The following is a 26,359-nucleotide window of genomic DNA, read 5'->3' on the forward strand; positions in this document are numbered from 1 at the left end:
CAAGTTGCAAGTACCACTATTTTTCGCGAATACCGTAAGTACGTTGCCAACACTGTTGGTATGCTTGCTAGCGGCACCACGCGGACTAAAGAGACAACAGCACCACCGGATTTGAGGGAAATTCCCAGCAAGTCGTTTCTCAGCTGTTCGCTCGCGCGGCCAGGGCTCAAATATGTAATCGCATTTACGGCCTGTGCGCTGCGTTCTTATCTATCTTAATACCGGTATCTCCGGCGTTCCTCTTGTCTTAGGAGGGACACGTTATCGGGTCACTTTCTGTGGCTGCCGCCATTCCCAACGATCGCCTACGCGACCCGTTAGGAGTTGCGCTAGGCTTACTGCGGGTGTTTACTTCGACAGCGCTGACTTGCGACGACTCCGGCAGTGGAGCGCCGAACCATTGGGCGTTCTCCTCGGCTCGCCTCGGCAACGCTGTTATTCACGTGAATAGACCGGTCTTCGTCTACCGAAGGTGAGGCCCGCCTTCTTGTTTTTCCTCGTTTCCAAGCGTGGTAGCCTTCGGTTACAGCGCAAGGACGGCCCCTTCGTAAGGGCTGTAGGAAACTTTCTGAACAGCTGAGACGACAGCATCGCCTCGGCGCTCGCAGATGGTGCAGACGACGAATCGAAGTTCTGGCCATTCGTCCAACCAGAAGGGTGGCGTCCGCGTTTACAAGATCGTCGTTCTCGGCGATGGAGGCGTGGGAAAAAGCGGTGGGTGCCGTTTAAGCATCTCGTCTACTACGCATGTAACGTCGCGCTCTATCGGGCGCGCGTGACTCAACGCTACTCTTTACCTGCCACCGCTCGCGCCTACGCTACGACGCGCGATTGCCTCGTTTTCCTGTAGCGTCGGTAGCACTCTTTTTTTTTGTCTTGCACTTTCTTTCGAAGCATTTCCTCGGACGCCGCAGCGTTCAACGGACGACCTGTTTGTATTGCGTGCTCAAGTTTCCATGTCTTCTCTTCCGCTTACAGCTCTGACGCTGCAGTTCGTGACTCACAGCTTCTTGGAGTACCACGACCCAACCATTGGTAAAGTTTTTTTTCTCTTCCTACAAATCAGCTTTTGCCGATACTGATTTGCTCTGCAGCAATCTAAAGTATAACAGCTAGGGAAAACCTTCAACGCCGCGAATGTATCGCACATCATACCAAGCCTGTGACAAGACAAAATTGATGGGCATAACTGTGTTTGACTAATATATCATACGCCGCATAATTGTTGGCACACACACTAACAAATGGCACAACTTACCACTTTATTGTGATTGTGCACTGCGAAAAATTAAAAACCAGTTCACTGATTCATTTCTCGCCATTTGTCTGAAAAAAAAAAAAAAAGTCTTATGCCACATATCAAGAGCAGAAACAAAAAAGAAACTCCGAGAACTAAAAAAAAAATGAAATACCAGGAACGAGAGGTGCTATTTACTTGCACTGCATGTTATCTCGCAGATAAGGCCAGTCCTCCTGAAGGAAAACACAAGTGACACTTCGCGTTGTCAGACTATATTGTTGCCGAGCTGAGGCCATTTATGCATGTTTGTCCTGTTATCAGATTTCTGCCTAGTGATATCCCTACCCTTCTTGGTTACAGCTAATACCACAGAGATTTAGAATGGAGCATTCAGACTCTGTGCCTTTTAAATCTGCTAAGTGCCTCGTAGATGTTATAGAATGTGGTGTGTCCTTCATAATTGCAAGCGCATCATGCTCAGATCTTCACAAGATCAATGCAAAGGAGCTTCCGGGAGTAGCCTTGATGCACATTCTGCTTAAAAAGAAACAGGTGCCAGAACACTAACCCAAAGAGTGGACAGCATAAGGCGTGTGCAGTTGCTACAACCCAAGGCAGTTTGTACACTAAGCTTAGATACCCTGTTATGACACTATTACCATTCAAAAAGCCTGTCCATTTAAAGCTATCTGTTTAGTGTCATATCTAAATAGATGTGGGGTACATACTGTTATGTCTATTAGTGGAGGAACTTTTTTTCTGAGCGTCCTGCTTCGTCCACTATGCCATGTATATTGACACCAGTGTGCTTATTCTGAATCAGAGGATGCCTACCAGCAGAAGACGGTCATTGATGGAGAAGTGGCACTACTGGACATTTTGGACACAGCTGGCCAGGTACACTTGCTGATGATGGTCTCCTCTAGTTAAGAAAGCCCACATTTTCAGCTAGCTAGAACTCGGTGAGTTCCACTTTCCCTCCATAAGGAAGGACTTAAGCGGCAAAAAACGATTCAAGAGTTAGGGCGCTATCGTCAACTGCCTAAGTGTAAAAAACACTATCTGGTTATCACCAGATCGCTGTTTCGCTTGCGCACTCTGTTTAACATCAACTCCCTTTCTTGTTGATTTATTACAAACCTGTGAAATTAAGGGTGCACATCTTATTTCCAATCTTATCTGCTAATCTTATCTGTGAAAATAGAATTGCAAATATGCATGCGCACAAGTCTTATTTACTTTTTGGTATGTTTTCACACAATTCTGCTCCGCAGATTTGGCCAAACCCCTTGAATTTTAAGAAGACTGCAGGTCTGAACCATCTTAAGAAACAAATTATGGGCTTTTTAAAAGTTTGGCTTATTCAATTCTAAGGCATTTTATATTACGTCACATCAAAGAAAATGAGGCAGTATGTATTTTTCCACAAGTTAGAGCAGTAATTGTTAGCATACCATTAAATATTTATTCTCCAGTCTGTCAGCTTCAATTCTGTCATAAATAGAATAAGATTGTAGGTTCGAAATGCATGCCAAGTTTGTTTTTTGACTCTCTTGGCTTAGATTTGCGCAAGTTAGAGCAGTTATTGTTAGCATGCAATTAAATATTTATTCTGCAATCTGTTAGCTTCAATTCTGTCATAAATAGAATAAAATTGTAGGTTCGGAATGCATGTCAAGTTTGTTTTTTTGACTCTCTTAGCTTAGAACAAGGAAAAAAGTATTCTTGACATTGGTCCTGGAATGTCGCACATCGAACGATTGTCAAGCATGGTAGCATCTCGATAAAAGTGATCTTCGGCAGCAATGCGCAGTAAAACGGTCAAATGACCTCCTGTTGCCCACTCAGCGAGCCTGTGCACACATTGTCTCAAGCCACTTGAAAAAACATGCAATGTGGGTCATGCCTTCGTAGTTGATGTGTATCATTGTATACACCATCACTGAAGGAGATAAGACACACTGCAGTCCAGTAAATAAATTGAAAACTGCATGATGAATGAGTGAGGGTAAATAGGTCTTTGAAATCTAAATGTACACACTGTGCATTAAGAGAAAAGGTTCAAAACTCCCCTCCAAAATTACGTCACTTTAATGTATGTGTGTATCCTACTGACACATATGCATAAGGGTTGTGGAATGATTAGCGGACCCTCTTCCTCCTGAAAATACTGCCAGGCCTACGCAGAAAGCACCGCACAGTCCTAGCGAAAGCTGGAAGAGTGGCCTTTCGGAGCCATATTTAAGCACCCTTTGGGTAACTGCTACAAGCTTACTTGCAAAGTACCCACTATGCCATAAATCATCATAATTTTTGTATAGTAGGGAGGCATTCACTACGCCATCATTCGTGATTCTTCAGAGAAGTATGGTACCTGCGATATACTTGCAAGGAACTTTGTGCAACTTTTTTATACTGTGGCTGACGAAGATGAGGAATTATTCCTGAGGGGAAATGTCCAGGCCCGTGTGCTCAGATTTGGGTGCACGTTAAAGAACCCCAGGTGGTCAAAATTTCCGGAGCCCTCCACTACGGCGTCTCTCATAATCATATGGTGGTTTTGGGACGTTAAACCCCACAAATCAATCAATCAATTATTCCTGAGGCTTTTGTAATGGGTTGAAGCATTCAATGACCTACTCGTTATGCAATTTGCATTGTGTGATGCATGGTTGTTTCTTTGCTGCTCTAAAACACTTTATTACTCACATTAATACGATTCCTTTCCTGACATCAAGCCTCCCTAAGGCCAGTTTACAACGGAGTTTCAAGCAACGGCGTAGCTCAGTGGTATATAATACTGGGCCGGCATGCAGGGCACCCCGGTTCAAAACCACTTGTCTTTGTTGTTTATTATTTACTTGTTTTTTGTTTTGTTATTTCACCTGATAGTAGTTACAGCTATGGCGGGTTGGCGGACAGCTACAAGTCATGTGACCCGGGTTGTGATCTTGTAACAGCTTTCACACTAAAATGAAATTGTGGCTATCCCCTTGCTAATAACCCCACCATGCCAAACATATCTTTGTTTGGGAATGCTAGCTTTTTTGTCATACATGTTCGTTGTGTTGAAGTCCATGATTCTTTGCTTTTTTTGCCTTTACCACTTCTTGGGACTGGTTCTCTGAACGCAACTGTTGGGGAAGCAGCAGCGTTGTGTACACTCAACAGCAGAGTTTTGTGGGATATTTGCTTCTCAACAAATTCGATTTTGTGCTCTATTCGTGCATAATGCTTTCTATCAAGCTAGTGACTGTACAGGGTGAAATACCAACTACCAGCAGGAATTTTTATTTGGAGGGCATGTTCACAAATGAAGTGAGAACATAGATTTGTTGAAAATTTCGTTCGCCACATGCGTTTGCTATTGGGAATACATTACATTTTTCTCTTGGGACTACAACATGACATTTTAGCTGCTGATTTTTTAAGCCATTCTTACAACCACATCCAGTGGTCCTATCGCTACTTTGCTAAACTGTTTGTGTATTTGTGTGCAGATTGAATTCACTGCCATGCGGGACCAGTACATGCGCTGCGGAGAAGGTTTTGTCATCTGCTATGCCATCACCGACCGTAGAAGTTTAGAGGAAGCAGCCGAATGCAGAAAGCAGATTGAGCGTGTCCGCTGTTCAGAGTCTGTGCCGATGGTTCTGGTTGGCAACAAGTGCGACCTGGAAAGCTCTCGCCAAGTACGCTTATTTTTATTTAACGCTTATTGTCATACACTAAAAGCTCCTTAATTTTACTCTCACCGGTTTGAGAACATGAATTTCAAACTCATCCTCTTGGTAGATGAGGCGTGCACACTGTTTGATGGCATCAGACTTTGATTAGGCAAGACGGTTCTGCCATTACACTAGACGCATTGTGGTGCAACTGCGATGGTGGACATGTCCTACACATAACCGCAACGCCCATGCTTGGCTAAGAACGAACTGAGTCATGAGCATTCTTCTCCACAGCACCTAGCGAAAGGCGCAACTCCTATGCAGAGTTCTCTCTCAGCTGGCCAAATATGCGAAAAGAAAAAAAAAAACTTGGTTTCACCACCAGGGTGACAAAATGAGTTATAGCAACAAATTGGAATGTCGTACAAAGGCCAGCAAGCTGCTCGAAGCTTGCAGTCCACTGCTCAGGCACAAAATGCCTGTGAAAAAAACACACAGGGCAAGCACAAACTTACGACAGTCACGTTGCGACACTTGCAGCATTCTGCTCAGACACAAAAAAAGACTAATGGAAAGAATGCCCAGGTTTAAGCAGAATGAGAAAACACAGTCGGTTATTTCTTTGGGTTTGTGCAGCACGCTGAGTCCACTTAGCACAATCAACTTGCCCCTACTTGAGCTGTTTTAGCTAGCAGCTCGCTCTTTTCATAAATGTGGTCGCTGTAGCAAGTGAAGTGAGCTTCTTGGAGTCTATAAGCTTCTACACAACCTTTGCGATAAAAGTGCAAGACCTACAAACCCCCACACTCACAAGATAGCGCGTGAGTGTGGGCGACCACACCCTGTATGTCAAAGTACAGGCAGGAGGCAAGTGTGCACTAGAACTCTGGCGAAGCACGAGCCAAGCGGTGGCTTTAAAGGGCCAGTAAACAGGCTCAGACTTTTTTTTAATCCCCCAAATAAGCTTTAGAATTCGTAGTGTATAGTGCGATGATCACATTTTGTGAATATTACAGCGCTGCATGGGCCCTTCATTTTGTAAAAAAATCGTGGTACATCAACGAAGTCGATGAAGGCAAGTCGGTGAAGCAGTAGGATTGTTTGGTGTTGCCGTAAATCATTCGTGCCATTGATCACTCGTGCATGTAAATGAGTGACAAAGCGGTGTACATTTATATTCAATGTTTATTCGTCATAAATGGTATGTTGTGTTCAGTTGTGAATTTAGTTTTGCCTTCATTATTACTTACTGCTTTGTGGAATCTGATGTAGCCTGAAGTTGGCAAAGACGAGTATTCTGCATGTTCTCTTGGTGGTTGTTAGTTGTTTCCAGTCATACGAAGCGCATCGCAGAGCATATTAAGACGTCATATACGGCACAAGCCAGTCGTCTGTGATCGTCATTATCATCAGCGTCATCATCATTGTCATGGCGTATAGTGGGTACTTTGTATGTGGTGTGCCATGATAGCAGAAAAAATGTATGGTCTGGAACGTGCTTGTTCTTCGTCATCATTATTGAAGGACGACGGACATGGCTCAATCATAAGGAGCTTCACCCCTCAAAGCCTCTTTGCTACACCTGTCCATTCCTCCTAGTACATGCAGTGACAAAACTTTGCCCATGGGCAACATTTCGCACCACTGAGCTCAGTCGATTGGTCCTTTGCACAATGAAGCGGTTCCTCGGCCCAACGGTGATGCAGTTTCAGCTTTGCAGTCTGCATTTTGATTTTTCTGTGCTGCTGTTTTGTTGTGTCCGAGACTACAGGGACAATTGGTATTGCCAGAAGGAATGCCTCTGAGATGAAGAGGTATCTCGTTACTTCATAGTTAGCGGAAGGGTGCATGCCTCACCAGTGCCTCATACTCCTCGCACCGAGCTTCCTCCCAATGCTGCTGTGACATGTGCAGACCTGGAGGAAGCCCCAATTGGCTGCATGCTAGTGATGTTATCGCTGATGTCTTCTTACGTTGATAGCCACGAAATGCCACACTTATTCCTCCTCGCTGCGAGAAAAGTGGGGAGAACGAGCGAGAAAAGAAAAGCAGCCAGCAGGGGACGTTCTATGCGCTGTATTTCTTTATACAGAACCTATTTCCAACCTATTTATTGGCAGCATGTTCAGATTGTGAAAGTGCGCAGTTACTTCTTCATTCGAAATTTTGAGCCGTGAGGTTGTTTCTTGCCATCACGTGAGTGATAGTCAACATACTGGAGCACCTCTGAGCTCTGTGTACTGTCACCGGTAAATAGCGTACAGTAGAGCTTCGATTATATGTCCTCTGGTTTCTTGATGACCTGCATTTTACGACGAAACAGTTTTGTTCTGGCGAAATTCCCACAGAAATAATGTATGAAAAACCTTAATTATATGCATAGATCGACGAACCCACTCCCAAGTCTACACGCTCGGACTGTATAAAACTGAGCTACCTCTGCAAGCGAGTGATCGCAGCAAGTTTTCGAAAACTGGCGTGCCAGAAAGAATATGCAAGTCGCTTCATTTCCTGCAAAACAGGAGTGGTGTATGAGATGGACGTCTTGTGGGGGCTTGTACATCGGTCAGACAGGCTAGTGCGTTAATGATTGGTTACCAGAACATGCCACCAATCTTGGAATGAAGATGGGCAGCAAATCGGCAATTCATTGCACAAGGTGCAGTTTCAAACCCTCTTTCCAGCGAATGTGCTTTGTTCGCAGCTATCGAGATTCTCGAGGTCGAGAAATATATGAGGACTGCGAAATCCATAAAGTGGGGTCGGCATGTGTCAGTGCACTTTTGATAGCATTAACAGTCAAGGCGATCAGCTACCGCACCATTAATAGACGCAACAGTGGACTCCTCTTAAACGAAACTCGAAGGGGCAGGAAAATTTGTTCCATTTATGAGAAGTTTCATTTAAGCAAAGCCCACAAAATGAGTGAAATATGACTTTGTTTTAAAAACACCAACTGTGGCTGACTGAACAAAAACATTTTGAAGTATAGAATACTGCTGTAGTCGATTAGAAAGTAAAATAGTTGCTCATATTGCTGAATTGGAAAAAAAGGAGGTGGTAACAATTTGCTTGGCCTTGTTCAAGCACTTTCTCACACAGTAGGAGTGCATTGCTGAAAGGCCGGACAGGAACTCTGTGCCACCATCGTGTTCAAAGTAGCGCTGCAACAGGATGACAGCATCTCTTGCAGGACTGTCAGGCACTGAAATGAGCTCAGAGTCACACACCATCTCATCACCACTTGAGCACAAGTCCTCATCTTGAACTCCAGCTATATGTTCCTCAAGGCTGTCCTCAAGTTAACGACGAGACGTCGATTGCTGCTCGGCGAGCGCGGACATGTGCAATGAATGGATTGGCTTGGCTAGGCTAGCTTTGGCATTTGCTTCAAGGTTGCTAGACTGCCATGGCCACTTCCGCTATTCATAGATTTCGCTCGTTTTAATTTCATTCAACCGATGTAAGCCAAAAAAGTGTTCCGATCAACCGAAAATTTTTATCTTTAAATATATAGGAGACCAACCAAATAAGCCTAGATAGTTTCGTTTGTGCGGCTTTTCCGTTTAATAGAGTTTCGTTTAATGGGAGTCCACTGTATAGGGTAGGGTGCATGCGCCTTCTCAAATCTTTCTCCCCTTCCTGGCATGTGTTGAAGCATATTCATTCATGTTTGCTCAAATAAACACATTTGTTGGTAGTACAGCGGTCTTTTTTATGTGCTTCTTTCTGTCCCCTCATTTTTGCGCTGTCTGGCGAAAGTGTTGCCGTACCAACAACACTTTTAAGTACAGTAAAATTTCTGTAAAATAAACACCACTTTAACAAACTTTTCAGATTAACAAACTTTTAAAAAATCCCACGACGGCTGCTAATAGCTTCATTGTAAAATGATTTCACTACTATGTACTTCAGAATACTGTACTTTTCAAAATAACGAGTGCCAATTTAGTTCCATGTTATATTAACGCCTCAGTACTACGAACTTATGTTCTGAAATTCGTCGCCACCACCGGAGCAGTACCCAAGCAGACTATTCATCGAATAAACGCCTTGCTTCTTGGAAGACGCGCAACGGTGAGGAGGGGAAAAAAACAAACAAACGGACGACTTTCGTTTTCTTTATCTTTATTGAAACGCCGACCCTGCAGGTAGACGAGGCGTTACAAGGACCTAGATGAGGGGCGAGGGCAACACGGGAGGGCAAGGTCAGCGAGGCAGAGGGCAAAGTGGGAGTTGTGGAGCGGGAAGCATGGGCTCGGGAAAACCCGAAACAGCGAGGGAGCAAGAAATGAAATGCGAGGAATTTTCTTTTTTGTAGCTTTTTCTTTTCTTTAGAAGAGGCGATGAAAGCTGCGACGCTTTAGGTTTTTCTTATCTTTGTCACTTCTACATGTGATCTAAGAGGCCAAAGGGGTATAAGTGTTCTCTGAGGAGGCCTTGTCAGTCGTATTTCGGTGATTACTTATCGCGTCCGCAAAGCAAGTCAAGGTTACGCTGCGGTGCTACTGCTTGCGACGATGAGGCGGAAGCAGTTTTCCCTGAGAAGAAAGTGGAGAATGTGGATGAGCTGGAGGCCTTCGCGCTGCAAAGTTTGTGCTGCACAAGTAAAAAAAAATCGCAGGCTTCTTTAAGGAAACGTGCATTTTTCGGTGTTTCTTGTGCATTTATCTTTTATCGTGAAAAACGAGTTCAAGGAATCACTGCTGTAAAGTTAAGTCGGTTTAGTCGGTGAAAAATAAGTACCAGTATTTGTGGTTAATTTTTGGGCTTTCACTATAACCACCTTCCAAAATAATGCACAAATCGCCGTGGTCTCTTGAAGTTCGTTATACCGAGCTTCCACTTAGTTTGGCTTCGCATCTCTCTCGCCTCTTGCAGTCAGTCTGGTCGTCGGCAATATTGTTGGGGACCTTCACTCGTTTCTTTTTTCCATGTTACTACCTCTGCTCGCAAGAACAGGAGCACTTTCAGCGGAGGCTTCTATTTTAAAATCTAATATGGAGGCAACTTGTACCCATCAGCTGTGCAATGCAACATTTCATTGACACAGGTTTTGAAATTTTCGCACGGCAGGGCGATATTGGCTTTGTTTTTTCCTTTCTTCGTAGGGTCAGCAGGCGAAACTAGGTGCCACCATGTTTGGTTTGTGTTTGCAGCTCGCCCTTACAATTGTACATTCTAGTGATGGAGTGTTGGCACAAATCGCTGAAAAGAGTAAAGGTTCACAGAAGCAGCCAGGAACTCCTGGCAAATATCTGCATGCTTTAGAAAGTGAGAACCTTTCTTTCTTCAATTCTGTGATCAAGATTACACTAACTAAAAAAGTTGCTTTTCGATAAGCGTCAGTCACGTGTCAAATCAAGGTTCTTTACTAAAGAGCCTCACTCGGCATGAGCATGGCGACCAAAGGCATTTACTTAATAGAAATCAGCAAGCTCGTATTTGAGGTCCGGATAGCTTCCTGGGTTTCACCCGTGGTAACTTTTATTGGTTGACTTTCAGTTGAGGATCCCTTTTTGTTCGTGCCACTTTCGAATCCAAGTCTTGGGCATCCATCAAAAACTTGCTGCTCAATCTCTAAACAGATTTGCCAGTATGCTTCGAAGAAGCATTGGTGTCCTGTATGTGTAGGTGTGCCTCAAGGCAGACAGAAACATATGTCTGAGCATGAACTTCAGCTCAGTGGCACAGCATAGAGACAGTCTTTAGAGGGCAGGTCTCTCATCACTTTCCTGCTCTTTTGGCCAAATTCTCTAAGTCAAACTAATAGGATGCTTTGCTGTACGAGTTAATTCATAGTCTTAGAATAAAAGCAGAGCACAAGAAACACAGGACAAGAGAGACAAGACACCCATCCCATCTTCTTGTCCTTTTGTTTTGATCTTTGCTTTTATGTTAAGTAAAGCTACCTTTTGATGAAAATAACTATTAATAAATTTTGGCTACCGTTTCATATTTGATTCCACTACCTCTCGAGGAAGGCTCTGAAGCACTCTGTTGGCTTAAATACTGTCATCAGTGTGCCGTAGTGTTGCGTTTGTCTAGCGCAGTGTTATTTGTTTTGTAAAGGTGTTTTGTTGGACAGCACTTGACAGTGCACATTGGCGACAGTCAAAAAAGTGGAGCACAGGCCACCCAGCAACATTCTTTCATAAAGAAGCTGAAGATGATGACCCATTAGAAGGTGTTAGAGAGAATGACCCACTACTCAGTTTCAAGGTTTCTCTATTCTATAGGAAGCACCTGTCACATACAAGTGACACGATTCTTCTAAAAGTCGCATCGATTTAAGTGCGCTTCTGTTTCTGCCACAGCCAGACTTGCTGAAGAGTGTTGCGAGCTTGCCGAGGTTCTCACTTTGTGTGAACAAAAGCGGCAGAAGATCATTCAAGGGGACACCTCCACCGCTGCGCCTGCATTTTCCCCAGGAGCGCTCGTACAACTCTCAATCCCTACTACGGCAACTGGCCTCTCATCATAACTACAGCCCAAATACGAAGGCCCCTACTGTGTCACCGTGTGCAAATCCTTGGTTAAATACTTCATTGAACGCGCTGAATCATCTTCAGACATGACATTCTCAATGGGGAGCGCCTCAAGACCTACCATTACTTACTCAGTGACAAGCTGTTTGGTCGCTGGGCGGCTCCCTTTTCGAACCTGGGGATAATTGCAATGAAGCTTTGTAACCGTGTAGCATTCATAACTGAGCGAATCGGTAACGATTCACAGCTGGTCGAGGTAAACAGCACAAAAAATGAAGACAGAGTAAAGGAAGGACAGTGCTTGCCTTGTGTCTTTCCTTTACTGTGTCTTCATTTTTAGCGCTGTTTACCTCGACCAGCTTTGTAACTGTGTAATGAGCTGTCCTCTTCAGCTTCTTTCTGAAAGAATGTCGCTCGTCCAAGTGGTCCGTGCTCCGCCAAGGGCCATCGAATAAACATATCTACAGTGTCTTTGTTTAGAAAGTTTCCCCCAGTATACTCAAGCACTATGAAAAAATATCTGACATGACAATACTTTCATTGTATTCAAACGATTGTTATAACCATATTTTATGTTCACGGCACTGTTTGTCTTTTTACCTCGTTTAACTAGGGCTCCATGTTTTGGTATAAATAAAAAGATCCAGCAAACACTCATCGCTAAAAGTTCTGACAATTTGTATTTATTTGATAAACTTGGATTTTAATGACCATTATGACTTTGTTTTACTCTTTATCAAAGGACATGGTATAAAGGGTCGTTGATACATAGGCCACTTTGGCTGATATGATGTTATAGGTATTTTGTACACCACAGCCATCTCACATTTAAAAAGGCCCTGGTACACTTTTTCAAGTAATCATAGAATAAGTTCACTGGAAGAGCCTATTGCATTACAATTTCAACGGAGCAAAAATTTAAAAAATCCGTCCAGTATGAGTGGAGTTACTAAGATTTGATGCTCGCTGTAATCACGTTCTCTCATCCCGACGAAAGCGCCGGAAGCTAAGCAGGGAGGGTGGCATGGGCAAAGAAAATACGTCACTCGCGCCTCGGGACCTTGAGCACTTTTGCATTTTTTGTTTCTCGAATGTGCGGCTTTTTCGGTGTGATTGCACACGCACGCGTAGACAAGTCGCCGCCTCCCGTGGCGATATCTGTAACGGCCGAGCGCGCAATGTTCAAATCAGCCACTGGCTGATAGGTGGGCTTGCTACAAGTGATTCTTGAGCGTCTGCTGTGATTTATAGAAAGAGGAGAAAGAAATCTTTAGCTGCCTTCGATAATTTATTGTGAATTCCAGGCCGCATGCTGCGCTATAAGATTTGGCTCGCGTGTTGTCGGGAGCCTCTACTACCGATCTGCAGTGTTGTCTTACCAAGCTCAAAAAGTGTTGCAGGGCCCCTTTAACAAAGGGCTTTCCAGAGCCCTCTATTGCGGCATTTCTCATGATCATATTCGCAAGTTACGTAAACTGTCACGCCGCCCCACCGCCGCCAGCGTAATTTTTTTCCTAGAGTATCAGAGTAGCGGTGGGGCAGCAGTGCTCATAGCATTTGCATGTATGTCTTGGCTGTCATTGGGCTTTCACTAGAACATTTTTGCTGTAGTTACCGGGCACACAAAGGTCACTGCAGTCTTTGCACAGTCTACGTTTGCGAAAAGGGTGCACTTTTCAGGCGCAGCGAAGTAACAGATGAGACGCTTATTCGCCTTCATCTGTACCTGTGAGTACGTTTCGTGCGTCATTTGTACGTGAGGCACGTTTTGATCTGCTTTCCATTCGGCACGTTACCTTCTGATTTGTTGCTATTGCGTTCGTTGCTTCGCCTTTGTGGCAAAGCTACGACTCATTTCAAAAATGTGTCAAAGATATTGGCATTGCGATAACTTAGCGAAATGTTACATCGGTAAGTATCCGCTCAAAACATAGGATGTGAAAGGAAATACAAAATGTTATAACACTATTTGGGGCACTGGATGGATGTCACTTGGGTGACAAACCACATAGTGATCGTGAGGCACGTTTTTAATGGAAGGCAATGTGCTGGGACATCGCAAAGTACTTGGCCTCTAGCATTCCACCTACATGGCAATGCAACCACGGAATCAAACACGCGACGTTTCGGGTCAGAGCAGAAAATCGTAACCACCATATTACCGAGGCACACATGTATAGAACATTAAAGAACAGTAAGATTACTTTGTGTCGCCGAACGTCAATTCACGAAAGGGACGTCTTGTAGACCGGCACGATTAGCACGAAGATGAAAAGCAAGCTACCATTCCTATACAGAACTTTCCAGTCATATGTGAATTGCTCTTCGTGTGGATTCTGGCAGACATAAGACTTCTGCAGGCGCGGTCCTTACACAACGATAGTTGCGCTACAGGCCTTCACGCCACAACAACTGATGTGTTTGGCATTCAGGACCTCTTTGCCTTCAACGAGGCATCGTATCCGAGTTTGTGAAGCTTCTGGATGGCGCATAATGTGTGACTACAAAAACGTTAGCCATCGTTAAAAAAACAACAAAAAAACACTGCAGTGCATTTGCTCAGCTACTCTGATGCTCTCTGTGGGCGCCATATTGAAGCACCCTGTGCACCCCCCATAAGCGATGAAACTTGCGAATTGTGGTTTTGGTTCAATAAAACTTAACAATTATTAGAATTATAGAACTCTGAATTTCAGACAATTGCGTATTTATGAAAGACAACTACTATCAGCATCGCAATATCAACCGCAAAAATAAAACTTCAACTAAAAACCCTCAGAATTCTAAGAAAAGTAAACTTCTGCAACCTGAAGCCATAGTTATGACCAATAATTTGATATAACAATGTTTGTTATATCGATAGTTTGAGTGTAGCGCTGCGGCTGCTTTTTCTCCCAGGTTTCCACCGAGGAGGGGCAGGCATTGGCGCAACAAATGAACTGCCCCTTCTATGAGACATCGGCTGCGCTACGTCACTTTGTGGACGACGTGTTCCACACATTGGTTCGTGAGATCCGGCGCCGGGAGAAGGAGCGACAGTTCCTGCTGCGGCGGGCCGCCCGCAGGAAGGCATCCAGCGAACGGTGGCAAGCATTCACGCACGCCTGCCGCTCCCTGCTTTGCGTGCGCGGATCCGGGGATGCTGCCACATCATCTCATTCCTGAGCGTGCGTCATCTATTTTCAATTTTTTTTCCTAGTTGACATTTCCCTCTCGTTTGCCCGTCCAAGGCTTTGTCGTGTTTGGCCGTAGGGCAGTGTTAGTTCGGCTGTTGTGCTGGCCAGGTGGGGCCACGCTACTGCCTGAGCTGGTCCAGTTTGTGCTGCTGGTCAGAAACTTTTTTGGAACAAACGTAGGGCAGCTAGGCTTTCGCCGGTGTCTGTAAATTGTTGCCCGACGGAGTAAAGTTTAGGTTTTCTCAATGTCAGGCTTCAGGTTTCAGCGTCGTTTGTTCCTCCTGTTTTCTATAGCCTCTTGTTGAAGGCTTTAGAGAACAAGTACACATGGGCGTGTGACATTGCCAAGGAGGATATGAAAAGCCTACCAGAGGTCTGTTTAAACGATGTCACTTTCTGCTGGGAACGATTTCTACGGCCTTTTGCACAGTACACAGCGTGCAATGCAGCTCGACATGCTGGTGAAGGTATCCCTTCTGTAGAAGGTGAACCGTAAACAAACTTACGAAAGAATGAAAAGCCAAGGCAGTATAATACTGACTTTTTTCTTCCTTGGTCAGCTAGTGAGTTTGCAGTGACAGTGCAGTGAAAGTACAGTGATAAGATTTTTTTCTCTTATCACTAGTTTTGATTGTAGAGATAGGCTTCGGTCAGTAGGGCTCCCAGTCCTGTCCAGAGACTTAGAAGTTTCACTGTTGCATCTTGTGGAGGCAAGTTTATATCGACTCCATGTGTGAGCATTTCGATGTTCAGTGGTACCGCCAGGTGCAGATAAATGAAACGTACGCAATTATTGCTACGGTTAACTAAGTCACCTTGTTTTCGTTGGTGCAACCATAATGTGTGCACTTGTTGGAGGAAGTCTTGTTAGTTTTGGGCAGTCACATTGTTGTACCTTTTCAGACTTTCTGTCCTTGTAGTGAAGGAACGAGCACTGATATGTCTGGTTCTGTGAATATTTGTGCTTATGTTCTTGCAATGAACCTGTGTCATGTTTCGAAATGAATTCTGTGCTCTTGGTGGAGTGTTTCTCTTAAAGGGGGCTTTTAAGTCCTCCAGAGGCCTTCGGAGGCATGTCAAGAGAAGCAGCGACTTGTGTAACATCTTTCTCATAAAGTTAATGTCATGTGTTGATAACATTAACTCCTGTCGATGGGAGCCACCATCCCATGTTCTTGCACGAACTCATTTCATAGTTTTGTACTCCTTTGAATTACACTCAAACCTTATTATAACAAGGTTGCATATTACATGAAAATAAGTTCTTTATATTTGAAAATTCGTCATAAGAGGTTTACTCCTAGCATTATAGCTGTTGCAAGACTTGTTTCTCATTTACTTCGTTACAACCGATGCCTTGTTACATCCAGATTTGTTATAGCGACTTTTGACGATAACAAATGCCAACTAGCGAATGAATCTGTTTTAATGTTTTGTATATGGATCAGCCTAATGGTAATGTTCATCAGCTGTTACTGTGAAGAAGTTTTAAGGCTAATGGCTTTTTACCATGGAACTCTAAATCTTTCATGAAATGGTGTGCTCATTTCAGTGTAGATCGAGACACCGACTTTGTCAATTAAAAATCGCCTGTACAATGCCTAATGCTCGTACCTAACTATGAAATGTTCTCTGAACAATGTTAAACAGATAATGCCAGGCCTGAGAATGACAGCACTCATTTTTCTTGCCCTTATGTCTGTCATCATTTTAGGGCTGTTCCGTATCCCAGCACGGTGACTCGAGTTACCCACAGCACCAACTTGGTGAAATGTTAGTCTGTGGGCTTCCATTGCGTATACCTGTTTTCAGGAGCACTTAAACACTGTTGGGTCACTAACACTGATAATAGACGGTGGTTGGTAAGTTGTGCGCCCTTCTGGCATTAAGGGGAATTCCAGCTGCTGTATAAAAACCTTGGAAGTAGCATATGCGAGTGTATTGTTCCACTGTATTTTTTAAGCATGCCTCACGAACATTTTTTTGTGTGCATATTGCACGCTTGTACAGTCGACGTCCGATAATTCGGACTCCACGGGGAACGCAAATAAGTCCGAATTATTGAAAGTCCGAAAAAACGAATGCGTCAGAATAAAAAAAAAATTTATTGACACTTCAGTTTACCGGTGGCCGAAAAAAGTCGTTAATGCGTTGCTGCATGCACTCCCGCTTACGTGCACGCAAGTCCGCCTGTATCTCCGCCAGTGTGATACGACCGCTGTACGACGACGAAAGAACAGCGAGGGCTCGAGACAGGTTTGCATGCGACGGCTCCGGAGCACACGGCGCGTCATCATCGTCAGAGTCAGAACCGCTGTTTGACGGTTGCAGAACCTGCTCAATTATGTCGTCATTCAATTCGGCACATGACGACACTGCACTGTTGACGTTTGCAAAGTCTTCAAACGTAACAGTGTCGTGAATCGGCACACTGCAGCCTCGCAGGTTGTCGGTAACGTCCGCGCCTGAGCTCGATGCGCTGGGCGGCAGGTTCATCTCTTCAGTTGTATTGTCGGGCTCTTCGGCTGCAGTGTCGGCGGTGTCGGGCTCACTATGCAACGTAAATCCTGCGTGCCGGAAACTGTTAGCAAGCATGCTCACGGCTGACATCAAATCAACGTTGTATTTTATCTGGCTCTCTAAGCAGAGCAACACACGCTGCAGCATGCGTGAACGATACAGCACCTTCAAATTCTTGATGATACCTTGGTCCATAGGTTGCCGAATACTGGTCGTATTCGGCAGCAGGTATTCTAGCTCGATGGCTTTCAGACAGCTGATCGGCGCATGGGCAGTACAGTTATTTACAAACAAAAGGACCTTGCGCTTTTGCAATTCAAACTTTCGGCCCAATTTTTCGACATACTCTGCGAACAGCTTCTGCGCGACCCACGACTTCGTAATGGCTTCGTACCAGACAGGCATATTTTTTTTCCCCTTAAAACATCGAGGGTTTTTCTATTTCCCGATTACCAGAAGCGGGAGCTTTTCCGTGCCAGAAGCATTGCAGCCGACAGCGACTCGTTCCTTGCTGAGTTTACCTCCGTGGCAAAATTGTCCAGAACGGGCGAGTGTCTTCGCTGGTAGTAGCTTATAGAAAAGCCCGGTTTCATCGAGGTTGAAGGTGTCGTCAGTCGAGCAGCGCCGAAGCAGCTCCACAAACTTTCCATCGCGGTAGTTCGCCACCAGTGTGCTATCCATGGCACTGCTTTCACCGCACATTTTTTTGAAAGCGAGGTCGTACCGCTTCTTAAAGTTCCGGAGCCAGCCATTGCTGAACATAAATCCATCAATGCCAAGGTGAAGTGCCAATGTCTCGGCCTTTTGCTTCAAGAGGTGGCCAGAAACGGGAACCCGTTGAGCGACGGTAGCGTTAAGCCAAATGCTCAATGCTTCTTCCAACTGTGGATGAACATCTTGGCGCACCCTCTTTTGTTCACTTCTGGATGATGTCTCCGTCGCGCCTAAAATCTTGTCCTTATTCTTCATGAAGTCCGATATGGTTTCCTTCGAAATGTTGAACTCTCAAGCAACTTCGACTTGCGGACGACCACTGAGCACTTGCTGAATGATAGCTGCTTTCTTTGCCATGATTAGCATTGTATATCTGCCGCGTTTCGTCGGCGCGGCCTTCAGCGCTGGCTGTGAGGGCACCGTTGGTGCCATTTAATTTCAGATCTTGTGAGACAGCTGGACGTAAAATAAAGCAAGTCTCAAAACAAATATGAACGCATGCAGAATTCAGCAAAACGCTGTACCGCACACAAATGTGACAGAATGGCGGCGATAGCCGCACAGCCGTGCCGTATAGCGAGGGTGGCGAGGGTATACAGGAACTGGAATGTAGGATGATCGCAATGTCGATACGATCACCCACAGTTGAGCCGTGCCTCCAAGATCAGCATTTTCAAGTACAAATCTCCGAGACAAAGTTGCGATGGAAATAAAGCCTCATAGATTACCAATTAGCTTTCGTTTTGATCTCTGAGGCCATACTTAGTATGGTTTGAGTGCCAGAGGAGATAATGGCTGCCGATTCGGCGTGCGCAGTCGGGCAGGGTCCGAATCATCGAATGTAGATCTGGCAGCTGTCCGAAATATTGGTCGCCTTTACACATTACTGCTATTGGACCATCGGCGGTGCCGCGCGACTGTTCGAATTACCAAGCATGTCCGAATTATCGGTGTCCGATTTATCGGTTGGCGACTGTACAGAAAGAGTGTTGGATACATTGTTGTTCAACTCTTTTTGCTTGCATTTGACTTTTGACGAGATTCACTTATTTGTGGTGTACAGCCCACATTATTTCTCTCCCATTTTTCTTTTCTTTTTCCCCCCTAAAGAAAAGTTTCGAAGAAAATGCCTGAATTCAACATTTCAAAAGCTCAAATTAGTTACTTGTAGATTTTAACATTAAGTGGCTAGTCGCAATGTTTTATTTCGGTAAATTACAGTTTTCTAGCTAACATTTTCCCGCACACTCCTGAAAAAAATAAAAAAATGAAGTTCCTCCACTCTATGCAATGCCCGCCAAGTGTGGTGATGTCCTCGCGTCTTTCACAGCACTTTGTGTACATGTGCAGCGCTCAGAGTGAAATTCGACATCAATTTTTATAGCATAACAACTGCTCTCAGCACTTCATTGAAAAAACCACCATGTCGCTGTGGATCTGGCTGGTAATGTTGGCTTTGCATAAGTGTTCGACTCAAAACTACATTGATATGCCAGGTAATGAAGATGCTAGTAACGAGCATTTGTACATTACTTAGCACTAAATTTTTGTGTTTCAGTCCACTAGCACTATACCTCGAAACTGAACATAATACGAAAATCAACTCATGAATGGCTACATTATAACTTCGGTATGGCATGAGAGTGCCGTGAAAGAACTTCTTTAAGATTTAGTTTGTGGAATTTTCTTACTGGATACAACTTTGTGATTTGCCACAAAAGTCATGAGAGCCTCTCCCGATCAATCCACCGAATGTTGCAGATTATCGACAAATCTTTTTTTTTTTTGTCATCTGAAGCTAAGATTTTTGTCTTAAACATGGCACTCTTAGGTATGCACAGTCAGGCTTGCAACGTATCTTAGTTTTACCTTGTACAGTGCAGTTCATCTGTACTTGGGGACAACTTACCGTATATACTCGTGTAAGGGCCGCACTTTTTTTTCGAAAATTTTGCTAGGTGCGGCCCTTACACGAATCAGGCCGATTTAGTACAGGCAGTACAGGCCAAAGGTCTGTACTGTTTATGCAACAGTAGCAGAGTGCAAGAGTCACAAATGACATGCCAGAAATGTTTTTATTCGGATTCCATTTCGCTGTCCTCGTTCTCGGAGGAGCTCGCCTCGGCGTCCGCGTCTTCCCAGAGACGGTCATCTTCGGTGCCGTTCATGGAGTTCGAAATTCCCGTTACCTTGAAGCTTTTAGCAACTACTTCTACTGACATGGCACGCCACGCATTCAAAATCCATTCACACACCTGTTGGAGCGACGCCCGCTTCAGCCGTCCTGTAGGGGTCTTCTCGTGGACGCCTCCAGCCATCCATTCAGAGTAACATCGGCGAAATTCCACTTTGAATGGTCTGTTGACGCATACGTCGAGCGGCTGCAGCACACTCGTCAGGCCACCGGGAATGACGGCCAAGTCCGTACGAGTTGCGGCAACTCGGTTCTTGACGCGGTCGGTCAAGTGGCCCCTAAAGCTGTCCAAAACAAGGAGGGCTTTCCGTTGTAACAGCCCTCCAGGTCTGTTTGCCCAGACGGTCTTAATCCAGTCAACGACCAGTTCCTCGGACATCCAGCCCTTCTCTTGCGCACGTACGACGATTCCCTGAGGGAACTTCTCTTTTGGGAGAGTCTTCCTTTTAAATACGACGTACGGCGGAAGCCTCCTGCCGTCTGCCGTGATGCACAACATCACAGTGCACCTTTGGCGTTCTGCACCAGTCGTGCGCACAGACACACTTTTCGCACCTTTTAAATCCACTGTGGTGCTTTCCGGTGCATCGAACCACACAGGTGTCTGGTCCGCATTCCCAATTTGGGACAGGTCGTATTCATGCTCCCTCCTGAGAGCATTCACGAAGCGATGAAACTTAATGACGTGGTCTTCGTACTCGCGCGGCAGTTTTTGGCAAATCGTCGTTCGGCGCCGAATAGAAAGCTGGTTACGGTTCATAAACCGCGTAGCCCAGCCCCGACTTGCCTTGAATTGTGCCGGGGGTATTTCCATGTGGCGAGCGATGCTGAGGGCTTTGACGCGTATCATGTCAGTCGATACGGCGTAGCCGTCCCTTCGTGTGTCGACGACGTAGTTGACGAGCTCGCTTTCGAGTTGCGGGTACTTGCACTTTTTCCCGCGAAACGCCTTTCGGCTCCTGTTAGTAGCGGCGAGGGCATCTTTCTGATTCATCCAGTAACGCACGCGCTTCTCATCGACGTCGTACTTTCGTCCAGCTTCCCGCTTCCCGTGCTCCTCGGCATAGTCAATCACTTGCAGCTTAAATGCTGCAGTGAATGATCTCAGATGCCGGCCCATCGTCCGTCACGTGCGCTGGCTTCTGCAGGGTTCACTACAACCAACAAAGTGACACCGACGACACCGATCTGAAGTCGCGCTGCCAACGTATCGACACGATGCTAGGAACGATGCCAACAAAGAGGCCGCACAAGGCAAATATGGCGGCGCGCTGTCAACAGCGTGGTCGGCGCGTCGGCGGAAGTAGAATAAAAGCGGAAAAGCGTGCAGCGCCATCTGGCTGTAAATGAACTAACTACACTTTTCTGGCGGGACATTTTGAACTTTTGTTTTTTTTTTTTTTCGAAATATCCGCTTTCAAAGTTGGGGTGCGGCCCTTACACGAGGGCGGCCCTTACACGAGTATATACGGTATTTCGACAGTCACCTGAAGGCTACAGCTGCGGAGGCAAGGCTTCCGCATATTCATGTTTCTCTGCAAGTATCACAGCTCTAGGCTGATTTCTGTTTGCTCGCTCGCATTATTAATGTGTTGAGGAAATTATGTGCACGAAAAATGTGAATTGGAGAAAGATCTAGATTGGTCTGAGTGTGTTTTAGCATCGTATTACTGGTACATTTTTCTTGGAAAACGTGTTTGCAGCCGTGCATTGACACACCATGTCATGGACGCAGTGTTTATTTGGAAAAAGTGTGTGCTGAAATGATGGTGCTGTCTGAGAAATGGAAAGAAATGGAAGGCATTCTTGCAAAGTGAGCAATAACTGTATTTTATCTTCCACTTCCCACGACTGTCTGAGTCTCATAATGAATAAAGGAGCATTTATTTCAGCAGGGCAACTGAGAAAATTAACAGAAAACTTGAGGACTGTTTTTTGGCAGGGTAGCAGACATGCACTTTGATTCTGTGGATTTCGCAGTGCTGCCAAAAAACATTGTCCCCGAGTATAGGATATCTGTGACGAATTATGTAACTTCCTCTTGAGGCACTCCGTTTTTGTAATAGTGGCATGAATTGTCACTTGAATGCGTTTGTACACTAGTTGCTTGCAATTTAATGTTATACTGTGTGTAGGCGATGCCTCATTAAGTTGGCAGTTGCACTGTCGCTGTGTCAGACAGGGTTGATATTTTCTCTTTTGTTAGTGTTATCGAAGTTTGCCGGAAAGTGCAAATAACTTCAAAGCCTCTATAGGCCAACCTCTTTGCGTGTGTACTTGCCCATGCAAGTTGTCTGATGAATTAATACAGGTTCCTTGCCCTTACAAGTTTGCGAAGGCAGGTCACATTACTTACATCGAAGCTGTGTCGCATACCGCTTCGTTACACATCTCTTCTGCTCTGTTTTTGAAATCTTATCGTTGCATATAATCAGAATGCTTGTATCGTCAGGAGTAAAGGTTGCTCAAATGCACACCATAGGAGTGGTACAGAAATGTCGAAATGTGCGGGAAATCTCTGAACCACTGCACCGTTAATTATGCGGTTTAACTTATATGAACGTGGGCACTATTGTTCTTGTGCAACTTTGTTCAGTGCTGTACTGTTCTTGGCTTGCGGTTTCATGTGTGTTCATTAGGTATGTAACACACGACGTTAAGAACTGTCACTAAATGTCTAGCAATGAGCGTAGCATTTTAGCAGGAGTGCTTTGGTCTTTTCGCAGACATCACTTCCTTCGAGAATATAGTGATAGTTTTGTATTGGAAGGCTGCGCTGTTGTTTGTGAGGACTGTTGTAGTGGAGTGCTGTAAATTGGTCTGTCTGTCTTTGTTGTTGCTGTAATGTGGACTAAATTTTGGAATGCAGCAGTTACTTCATTGATGCATCGACAAAGCAGCTCCTGTTACTAGGCATTGAAACTACCACCTGTTTTGGGTTTTGTAATAGCTGTTCACATAACCGTCTAAGCACTGAGGTGGGTCTTTTAGACGATGCTAAGTTGTTACAAACATGACACATGCAGTGCCAGTACGCTTCACTTGTAGAAGCCTTCATTTAGTGCTTAAGGGGAGCGGAGAAGTTTTTTAGCAAGTGTACACCTGAGATTACCAGTGCTGATGAATGGATCAGAAGCTACACGTAAAGCATATAGGCTAGTCCAGACATCAACCTACGCCTTCAGGGTAGTCTGTGCCACTGTAACCTTAAATTTGATGTAAGCTGATTGGGCAAGGCATAGCCACGAGTTCTGTCTAGCTCGATAAGGGTTGCATTGATCTCGCGATGATCTTTTACTGTATGTGATAAATTTGTTTAGTGCTCACACCTGAATGAACGAAGTGCCAACCTGATCCTTATTGGATTAATGCTTCCTTCATGGCTTCCGGTGCTACAAGCTTCCAAGATGCATACTGCTTACGATATTCCTCGTATAATGTGTGGTAACAATGCCCTTTAGTTAATTACTGTACGTTGTTTATCAGTACTTCATCACAGTGGCATTGAAAGTTGCGGTGCTCACCTTTACGCTGCTTAACAATATAATACAAGGCAGGCCCCCTAACTACGTCATTCATAGCAAGCTCCGGAAGAGTCGCTTCATGAGTTGGTCTTCAAGGCAATTGACAAAACATGAGGTGTCCAGGGGTCACCTTTACATTGAAATATACAAGGTATTATCTAGGCGTTGCTTTATTCACAGCAGTGCAGATTTCGGATAAAAATGAAAGGTTGCAATGTCATTAAGTACTGTTATGTTGAAGCACGGCCACTTTTCACAGCTGCGTCGCACTGGTCCACGAAGAGGCTCAGAACCACTCTTCCTACTAATTGGCGTACGACCTGATTAGTGGAATTTGTTACCTCACAAGCTAATTGCCACAAAAAGTTTCAAATGTGATGGCAACAAGTGGAGTTTCAGGGATATGTCACACTTTTTAAGCAGCTTCTCTCTTCCCTCGTCCTAACGAGCGTACAAGAAGTTATACAGGGAGGAACTGCATGGGAGAAAAAAGTAACGTCAGTGCACTTCACGACCTTGACCACATGTGATGAACACATGGTCGCTCTGACCTGTTGATATTCTAGAGTGCCTGATCAGCTACTGTGTGACAATGGTAGCAGGCTTGGGAGCACATAGCTTGCACGTGGCGACACCTTGTGGCAAGAAGTGCATCTGATCCCAACACTGCTTGCGATTTATGTCAGCTGTTGCATGTCATCTGGCGTTCGACGTCAAACAGCTCCAGAATGAGCTCAGGTCTCTAGCATGTAATATAGCATGTCAGCGTTTCATATAGCATTTCATCTGGTGATCTGTAACAAAGCCACTGAGAAAATGGCAGCTTCATGCTCTACTTGCAAATACATCGTGCTGTGCTTGACTGGAAGAATTCGCTGACCTGTTTGAAGCACTGCCTCCTTTCCGCTGGTGTGTTTTTTTTTTTCACCAAGCACAAAGAATTATTCAAGACACCTTTAAATATACCGCTGCTTACGACAACCTTACTTGAAATGTCCTGGGGCTGCTGTGCGTTGCAGTAGTTTAAATTTTAAGTGAGTGTAATCTGGTCTGGCAATAGATGGACGTGAGTATTTTCGAGGCTTCTCATGTTCTCTAGCTACCACGGCAGCATCGCTAGAAGCAAAGCGTGCACAGTCTAGTCATCGACGCACTGTTAATCTGTTTGCAGGGTTACAAGTGCTAGACCTTTAAAATACAGTGGTTGCAACATTGGAGGGATGTGAAAGAGATTAAGTGAAAATTTTTTGTTGCACTTGAGAAGCACTAAGTCAGCTGTTTAGTCACGAGTGTTGTGGGTAAGGCAAGTGTGAGCATCTTGCACCAAATTTTGTTGCATTTTGTGGGCTATACTTTGTGCTTGCAGAGTGTTTAATATGAACTTTGGTAGACACTGAAATAAAGGTAACTCTGAAGCATTTGTCTCCAGTATAGGCAAGTTAAAACCATTGCAGAACGATCGTATATTAATGATTATTGGCTGTGAACAGTTTCATTGCACTTTTATGCTGTGCTTGTCAAACAAGAGGCGTGCTGTGTTGCACTAGACGTGCACACTGGGCTTGGGTAACTATTGTTGCCTCTCGCTGCATGCAATCTGTCCAGATACACGTCAATGTTGTGACAGTTGTAATGTCTCTGCTATGATCATGGGCATTGCAATTTGAGGATAAAAACTAAAAAGTTATGGTTTAATCTCACTCATTACTTTTTGTAATGTAATCTCTTTTGCCCCTGTTTAATGTAGTTTGGAAAGAATGCTCCTTCTCTAACGTTGTTTTTATAACTAGGTTCTTAACCATGCAATTGACCAATTCTAGTCTTTTCATGTAGAGGCTTTATAAAGACTGTCTCAGCCATTAGATGTATGAACATACCAGCATCATTGTTTCATGTTTTTTTTTTTGTCCATCCTTCTGCATTTTCTCCTTCGACGTATTTCTGCGTGTGGAGATAGAAAATTGTCACAACCCATCTGCAGTGTTGCTATTGCTTTTTGCTTCTTTTTTTTCCCTTCAATGCATTTGTGTGCAGTAAATGCTTGCTGCTAGAGAAAATGGGTAATTTGCTTGAACCTGCAACAAAATGTGCAATTTAACTTCACTTTGCGTCTGTTATCAGTCTTTTCTGATGCTACGTTTATTGCAGCATGCTTGCAACTCTCATGTCCACTTTCTGGAAGATATTATATGCCACTTTTTTATGTACTGTACATGACAGGTAGGCAGTCATCGAGGTTGAATTTGGTTGTGATGCATTTGTATTGTGCAACATTATATTTTTTTTTTCAGCAGTGTTGTACTGTTTTGCATGCAATTGGCTTCTTTATTCTAGTTCCACTTCCTGAATGTCCAGTCTCTTATATGCAGTGATTGTAGTAGCTGCTTCTTGTATGATATTTCGCCTTTTGGATTGCCCTGTTCGTGTGGCCGACCTTGAAAGTGCAGTGTATGAGGGTTGTGCAATATGTGCCGAAGTTTTTGGTTCCTGTTGACGAAAGTGGGGGGCGCACATCAACGATCTTGGCTCGTCTTTTCAGGCTCAATTGACGCGGTTGCTTGGTCATTGACCGCAGTTATTTACACATATTGCAGCCAGAGACTTCTGCTATTTATGAGACCTGTTAGGAAAAATGTCACCTGCTGTTTGTTGACACTTTTGTTTGCGCATGTAAAGTGTTTCCCCCATAGTTTAAACATTCGATGAACTGTTTTTTCTTGCGCTCTGCAATTGTAGGCTCCGCTGTTTGTCTCGAGCCACGGAGACACTATGTACCTGTTTTGCAGATATTCAATATGGGAGAAAATATATATGCATGTGAAACGTACACAA

General features: G+C 44.5%; 1 protein-coding gene across 1 annotated transcript; it reads left to right on the plus strand.

The window, feature by feature from the left end:
• Positions 1 to 97: 97 nt before the first annotated feature.
• LOC119175856 (GTP-binding protein Rit2-like) lies at positions 98 to 26,359 on the plus strand. The gene is made up of 6 exons (XM_037426868.2): positions 98 to 472; positions 609 to 714; positions 979 to 1,035; positions 2,064 to 2,137; positions 4,741 to 4,932; positions 14,298 to 26,359. Exons 2-6 carry the CDS (start codon positions 609 to 611, stop codon positions 14,562 to 14,564), a joined length of 696 nt encoding a protein of 231 aa, XP_037282765.1. The 5' UTR covers positions 98 to 472; the 3' UTR covers positions 14,565 to 26,359.

Source organism: Rhipicephalus microplus, chromosome 3 (genome assembly GCF_043290135.1).
Source record: "Rhipicephalus microplus isolate Deutch F79 chromosome 3, USDA_Rmic, whole genome shotgun sequence".
Classification (NCBI taxonomy): Eukaryota; Metazoa; Arthropoda; class Arachnida; order Ixodida; family Ixodidae; genus Rhipicephalus; species Rhipicephalus microplus.